Genomic DNA, 8,333 nt, shown 5'->3' with positions numbered 1-8,333 from the left:
GGACTGACCCGATTTCGTGCTCATCTCCCTCTCCTCTTCCAGACTAGAAGAACAGCTGTACCTGGAACGCTATGGGCTACTTCGACCGCCCTTGGGGCCTTACGCGAGCATGGGAGGCTTGGCCAGCCTTTATCCGGGATCCCCCTACGTGTCAGGTCGGTACCCGCCCGAACTACTCCCCGCCTCCCTCGCGGCACTTCATCCCTCCTCCGCACTCCTTCATGAAAGGTAAGATCCTTTATTCACAGGTTTGCTGTATTTCCTTCTAATTAGACGCTTTTGTTGTAGCAGTAGTCATTCGTAGATTTCAGCTCGCGCGCGCATACACACACACACACACATACACACACACATACACACACACACACACACACACACACACACACACACACACACACACACACACACACACACACACACACACACACACACACACACACACACAGAATCTGATAAAATGGGATGATAGAAATACAAGAGGACACGGAAAGAAAATCAAGAAAGACAACTATAGAAGAGATCTGAAAAAGAACAGCTTTCCTCACAGAGTAATAGACAGTTGGAACAAGTTAGATGAGAAAGTGGTGTGTGCAAAAACAATACATGAATTTAAAAATAGTTTAGATAAAATGAGATATGAAGACGGGACCCCACGAGCATAGCTCCCCTTCCCGTAAAATACAACTAGGTAAATACAACTAGGTACACACACACACACACACACACACACACACACAGAATCTGATAAAATGGGATGATAGAAATACAAGAGGACACGGAAAGAAAATCAAGAAAGACAACTATAGAAGAGATCTGAAAAAGAACAGCTTTCCTCACAGAGTAATAGACAGTTGGAACAAGTTAGATGAGAAAGTGGTGTGTGCAAAAACAATACATGAATTTAAAAATAGTTTAGATAAAATGAGATTTGAAGACGGGACACCACGAGCGTAGCTCCCCTTCCCGTAAAATACAACTAGGTAAATACACACACACACACACACACGCACGCACGCACGCACGCACCCACTCGTGGCGCAGTTGGTAGAATTCCCGGCTGTCACTAAGGCGGTCCGGGTTCGAATCCCGCCCAGCCCTCAAATAATTTCAGTATCGCTGCACTGCGAGTCGTTACTCCAGCTCTCGGTGGCGGGGAGTTGGGTGTGTGTGTGTGCGTGTAAGGTCACATCATTACCCATAGATCGGTCATATGGGACCCTACTAGTCGAAAGGTCACATATGATGTAGCGTGGTACAGTTTATATAACTAGCTAGTAAGATATTACTTTAACTTTTATGACAACCATACAGCCAACGCGAAGTTTTTTAACTTTGAAAGTGCCGCGATGAGAGATGAGAACGGTAAGGCGATACTAAAGGAAGTACAAGTAGTATTGAAAGAGACGAAAGCTTGGAAGGCACCTGAATTTGATGGTTGTCATGTTGAGGACAGTTTTCCAGGTGGATTTGCTTCTCGCCAGACGATGGTAAGTCTGACAGTCAGGTCCTCTCATTGCTCTTGTGATGAGCAACTTCCTGTCTGCCTGGTGGACCTGGATATAATAGAGCAGGTGCCAATGGTCAGAGAAGGTGCATTTCCATGATTCAAGAATTTTTTTCTTTTGAATCATTGTATTGTATTTCCTATGCCATCTCCCTTTCTAAATCTATAATTTTACTCAGTCTTCTACTATCTCTTCCAAAGCTGGAAAAAAACAAAATAAATTTCTTCTTCATACCTTTGATTCCTTTGTGGCGTCTCAATACTACAACTTTTCTTGGGGATGACACCTAACGGCAATTCAGCCTTGCTCACATCTAGTCTTCTTTTAGTTGCCTTGCCATATTTCTGTCTGCCTTGACCATTCTCCATTTTTGTTTCTTTGTCTTTCACCAATTTCACTTTATTAACTCATTTCGGGTACCACTAAGTATTTCCCTTCCAATACAAATACCAAACTAGGCGTTCGTTTCCTCCAACTTACCGAAAAATCGCTATTCTCCAGAGCTTGTTTTAGACGTCCGTTCCAGTCAGTGGTTCGTAGGTGTGTGTGTGTGTGTAGGTGTTAGGAAGGGGATAAAGTCCCTACTGCCAGCAACAGATCATGACAACGAGCTTGACGAACTTGGAGCTTCTGTCAGGAAGTGCTGCTGCATTGCTGACGACACAGTGAACACCAAGTAATCCAAAAGAAGAAGCACTATTTCAGCTTTCCATTACAATGTGATTTTTATATGCTGCCTCCATCAGGAATTTCTTTCACGTTTGTTAACTTGTGGTTCCTTTGCGATTGCAGATTGAAGCTGGAGGAGGAGCACCGGCAGCGGGAATACGAGCTGGAACTTCGCCGAGAGAGGGAGCTGGAGAGGGAACGCGAACGGGAACGAGAACGGGAGAGAGACAAAGAGAAGGAGCGCGAGAGAGAGCGGGAGCGAGACCGGGAGCGAGACCGGGAGCGAGAGCGAGAGCGAGATCGGGAGCGTGAAAGGGAGCGAGACCGAGAAAGAGAACGAGAGCGAGATCGGGAGAGAGAACGGGATCGACACCGGCAACAGCAGAAGGAGAAGGAAAAGGAGGCACTCGAGGGGGAACGCCACAAGGACGGCCTCAACAGTGAGTACCTCCTCAGACAGTTTCTTCCACGTATGTCAATTTGGCCAGGAAGGTATGGAGACGATTCCGTGCGCTTTCATCAGATCTCCCAAGGCCACTGATTCACGAAGCCAAATTTGTTTGTAGCCTTATCACATTGAAACTCAAAGAAGGTCCTCATATTATTACAAATTATTTAATAGTGAGTACTCGCAAAAGAAATATAGAATACTAGCCAAATTACCCGCGCGTTGCTGCGGGCAAATGATGATAATTTCAATTTTGATAGAATTTGTGGAGAAAAGTTACACATATCAATATAACTCACTGGAAAAGGTAACATACATAAAATGTTAAGGAAGAAAAAAAATCAATTTGAGGAGGGAGACGCCCTTTGGAAATAAAATATATTCGGCCGTAAGAGAAGAATTGAACTAACTTTTTATTATCTTTGATTTTGAGTATATTATCGCCCGCGAGAAAGTAAAATAAAAATAACCAATATTTAAACATTTGGTAAAATTATACAATCATTTTACATTTACATACTTTCTCCTTACAAAGGCTATCATAGTTTGTGGCAACATTAATTTCACAAATATAAATAATATTTATGAACACATATAATGGTTTGTTTAATCATAATAATTTTTGTCACAAAATGCCAATCGTGCTAAGAGGACACTAAAGTAGTGGCGTGTTACCCCACTATACCCCTTTAACCCTTAATCCTAGCCACAATAATATTTTTTTTTAAATGAAATATAGTTATCCAAGTACCTGGAGTGATAGGGTATCAGAATATATATGGTTATGGGGGTCTATCTCCAAAGCCCTAGAAGGAGTTTGTGAACAAACAAACAGACAGAGGCTACTGCTTTATTATAGTATATTGTAAGAGAAGTATTGTCAAATTTTCTTTCAGTGCAGTAATAGTAAGTAACACTGGTGCTTCATATTGCCCTTCCAGTCTTTAATGACAGTAATTACTCAGTACTTTTATCATTAACCAACCCTCACTTGTTCCCCACATAACATCAGTATCACCTGCCCCCCTCCTTTTCTCTTTCTTTCTCTCCCAGACCGAGGACGAAGTCAAGAATCAAGTGCAGGGAGCCGAGACCGGAGCCCAATCAACACCACCGTTCACAGCTCCATTAATAATACACCTGGCAGCGGCAGTGTAAGCAGTGTCAGTAATGCCAGTAGCATCAGCAGCGTTACCAACAGTACGAACACAAGCTGCAGTGCAAGAAAAGGTCCTCCACCAGTAGGTACGTACAGTTTCTAGACATGAAGGAACTGTACAGCACAGTATTGACGACAGCAATGATGAACACTACAGCCGCCGATGGGTCCTCACCATTTTTCCCATAGCCACTCGCCCATAACTCTCACCCTTCATCCTCATCCTCTACCTCGCCATCCTTCTTGCCTGTGCTCTCGGCCGTGTAGTACATCAGCACAATATTTTCTCAATTGAAAATATCCACACCATACACACCTCAACATCCCACCAGCCCCTTGTTTTGAAACGTATCTCCAGCCCTCAGAGTGACCCTTTGCTTGTTTGGCTAATAATTGTATTCACTCGGCGTGTGCTGTTACAGCCGGGTAGGCCACTTGCACGTCACTAACCTGCATAATGCCACACATGTCATGATAATTTGGTATCACCATACTTCTATCATACCATTACATTTCCACAACCTAAGCACAGCCTCATTACTACACACACACACACACGCACGCACGCACACACACACATACACACGCACACACACACACACACACTTCAGCGAATGGACGGCTTGGATGACGTTCTGAAGAAAACTGAAGTCTGTGGATCCCAACGCAAAGAGAAGTGCCTAGTGTTTTTGCAGGGTGGGGGGGAAATTGCTCGTGGAGTAGTGGGAAAGTAGGGAAAGAGGAAAAGGGGAGGGATTACTGAGGGAAATGGAAGGAAATGAGGAGGGAGTAGACTTTGACCAGCCAGACAAGCGGAAGGTAAACAAAAGACTTAGCGAGGATCAAATGTCTAATAAAAATGTAAAGATTAGAAGTATAGAGAGGAGCAATACAGAAGAAAGTGACGAGAATATGTTCCAGGGATTTAAAGAGGGTGGGGGGGACACAACCCCCCCCCCCCCCCGACTGATAAGACTAGAGGAGAGAGTTGATAAGGTGATCGAGGACTTGGAGCGTAAGTTAGGTAACGTAGACTCCATTTTTAAAAGAATTGAAAGGTTGGAACAACTAGAGAAGGCTAACAGAAACTTAACTGAAGAAATAGAGGACCTAAAAAGACAGTTAGGAAATGTAAAGGAGGAGAATGAGAAATTGAAGAAGAATAGTAATGAAAACAGAGAGAAAATAGCTACAGAAGCTAAAAATTGGAGAATAACTCAAGAAGGGAATAAGGTTTCATTCACTGACATAGTCAAACAGCAATTGAAAGAACATAATGAAGACTCAGTTATTAAAGTGATGAGACAGAAGGAGAATATAGTAAGAGAATTAGCTGACAAAAAGAAATGTATAATTATATTAGGAATGGAAGAGAAACATAACCCAGATAGAACTGCAAGAATCAAGGAGGAAAATGAAAGAGTAAGCAGTTTACTAAAATTAGTCCAGGAAGATGAACCAGAAATTATAAAGGAAATTGAGGAAAAATTCAGACTCGGAAAATATAGTACAGATAAGACCAGACCAATTAAGATTAAATTCAGGTCACAAACAACAGCAGAGAAAATTCTATCCAAGACAGGGAAACTAGCAACAAATGATCAATATAAAAAGGTATGGATAAAAAGAGAAATGAATAAGGAGGAAAGAGAGGCAGAAAAGCAGAAAAGAATTGAAGCTAAGGCAAAAAACGAGGAAAGAACGGAGTCAGAGAAAGAGAGATTCTATTGGAGAGTAGTGAACATGAAAATAAAGCAGTTCGACATACTAAAGAAAAACATAAGGGAAACAGAGAATACAATGGAAGTGGCAGAAAACTAAGAGTGTCTTACACAAATATAGATGGATTGATAACAGGATTGAATGAACTGAATGATTATTTGAAAGAAAAAGAACCGGACATAATGGGAATTGTAGAAACAAAATTAAAAGGCCCACTACCACCCAACAGTGTAGGACATGATACATACAATTATTGGATTAGAAACAGAGAGAAAAAACAAGGGGGTGGAGTTATGTTCCTGACTAAGAAGGATATAAACGTGAAAGGTGTCATATATGGAAAGAATACAGTAGAGATGATTATGATAGAAGTGGAAGACCGAGATAAGAAGAGCAGAAAATTTGTGATCAATTATGTGCCTCCGAAAACAGCCTCATGGGAGGAGAGTGAACATAAAAGTATGTTAGAGGACACAAAGATAGCATTAACTAAAATAATGGAAGACGGAGGAAGAATAGTTATGATGGGCGACTTTAATTGCAAAGAAATCTGCTGGGAAGAAATGACAGTAAAGAGTGGTGATGACTCATGGGGAAATGCTCTACTTGAGATGATTACTGACCATTCAATGACACAATGGATACAAGAGAACACTAGGTATAGAAATGAAGAAGAACCATCGAGGCTAGACTTAATAATTACATCTGAACCTAGAATAGTGGACAAGATTGAATATAAAACACCAATAGGTAAAAGTGACCACATATTGATTGAACTGGAACTTAATGAAGAAAAATATATGAAAAGAAATGAACAATATAGAAAAGGAAGAATGATGTATGAAAAAACAAACTTTGATAAAATAAGAGAATTCTTCCAACAAGAAAACTGGGAAGAAATATACAAAGAAGAAACAACAGTGGAAGAGAAATGGAATATTTTGACAAAAATTTACAAAAAAGGAGTGGAAAAGTATGTCCCAAGACAAAAACAAGAAAAAGAATATGTAAAATGCTGGTACAACAAAAGTTGTAGGGAGTTAAAGGACAAAAGAGACAAAGCCTGGAACAGATGGAAAAAAGACAGAAGACCTGAAAAATGGAAAATATATACTGGTTATAGAAATGAATATGTACAAAAGTGCAGAGAGGAAAAAAGAAAATATGAAAAAGATGTTATAGAAAAGTGTAAAGATCAACCAAAACTATTCTACAGATTTGTAAACAATAAACTGAAAAACAAACAAGACTTAGAGAAATTAAGACAAGGAGGAGTTGAATACACTGAGGAAATGGAAATGGCAGAAATTATGAACAAACATTTTAAATCAGTGTTTACAAGGGAAAATATACAACCTGAAGAGATTGAGTGGAAGGAAAAAGTCCCCCCTATGGAAGAAATAGAAGTAACAAAGAATGAAATATTGACACACTTGGGTAATTTTGATGTCAGAAAATCGCATGGGCCAGATGAAATAGCAAACTGGATTCTGAAAGAATGCAGGAATGAACTGGCAGACAAAATACATAGCATAATAAGCAGTTCCTTAAAAGAAGGAAAAGTTCCAGAAGATTGGAAAAAAGCAAATATAGTACCTATATATAAAGGAGGAAATAAAGAAGAACCTACCAACTATAGACCAGTCTCTCTAACAAGTACAATAGCAAAAATATGTGAAAGAATTATCAAAAGTAGATGGGTAAAATACTTGGAAAAAAACAACGTACTAAATCCAAGGCAATTTGGATTCAGACAAGGACGATCATGCGTCACCAATTTAATATGTTTCTATTCAAGGCTAATAGATATAATACAAGAAAGAGATGGATGGGCTGATTGTGCATTTCTAGACCTAAAAAAAGCTTTTGACAAAGTACCACATAAGAAGCTGCTTAAGAAATTAGAATATGAAGGAGGAATACAAGGTAAATTGCTAAATTGGATGGAAGACTTTTTGCAAGAAAGAAAAATGAGAGTAGTGATAAGAGATCAGCACTCAAAATGGAATGAAGTAATAAGCGGTGTCCCGCAGGGAACAGTTCTGGCCCCAATAATGTTTGCTATATATATTAATGATATGGATGAAGGAATTGAAAGCTATATGAGCTTCTTTGCAGATGATGCAAAATTACTGAAAAGAGTGAAAACTGAAGAAGATTGTGAATCACTACAGAGAGATCTAAATAAAGTACAAGAATGGAGTAGGAAGTGGGAGATGGAGTTCAATACAAAAAAGTGTAGTATAATGGAATTTGGAAAAAGCAAAAACAGAATAACAGGATCATATAATTTGGGAGAAGAAGGAATAAAAAAAGTAGAAAATGAGAAGGACCTGGGAGTCATTGTTATGAATAATATGTCACCTGAGAAACATATAAATAAGATTTTTGGAGAAACTTATAATTTAATAAGAACAATCAAAGTAGCATTTACATACCTGGATGAAGAAATGGTGAGGAAAATCCTAATCACCCTGATAAGACCAAGATTGGAATATGCAGCGACGATATGGTCACCAAGTACAAAAAAATGTATAAAAAAACTTGAAAGAATACAAAGAGCAATTACAAAACTGGCACCAACACTCTCAAAACTATCATATGAAGAGAGACTACAAAAACTTAAACTACAGACACTAGAGCAAAGAAGAGAGAGAGGAGATTTGATAGCTATTTACAGAATCATGAAAGGCATAGAAATTACTGATAGAGAGAATCTGATAAAATGGGATGACAGAAATACAAGAGGACACGGAAAGAAAATAAAAAAAGACAGCTATAGAAGAGATTTTAAAAAGAACAGCTTTCCTCACAGAGCAATAGACAGTTG

At 39.5% G+C, this 8,333-nt stretch overlaps 1 protein-coding gene across 4 annotated transcripts in view; it reads left to right on the top strand.

Moving 5' to 3' along the window:
* Positions 1-8,333, top strand: part of LOC143035727 (uncharacterized) — a 394,938-nt gene that overhangs the window by 354,450 nt on the left and 32,155 nt on the right. For all 4 annotated transcript variants that reach the window (XM_076202627.1, XM_076202626.1, XM_076202624.1 and 1 more), the window contains 3 exons: positions 43-228; positions 2,298-2,614; positions 3,676-3,867. In XM_076202627.1, coding sequence (XP_076058742.1) covers positions 43-228; positions 2,298-2,614; positions 3,676-3,867 — 695 coding nt within the window. The remainder of the gene's footprint in view (positions 1-42; positions 229-2,297; positions 2,615-3,675; positions 3,868-8,333) is intronic.

The sequence above is a fragment of the Oratosquilla oratoria genome, chromosome 19 (genome assembly GCF_046742065.1).
Source record: "Oratosquilla oratoria isolate Oo_2021 chromosome 19, ASM4674206v1, whole genome shotgun sequence".
NCBI classification, from domain to species: Eukaryota; Metazoa; Arthropoda; class Malacostraca; order Stomatopoda; family Squillidae; genus Oratosquilla; species Oratosquilla oratoria.
Note: the sequence above shows the minus strand (reverse complement) of the source record. Positions and strands in the feature narration are given on the sequence as shown.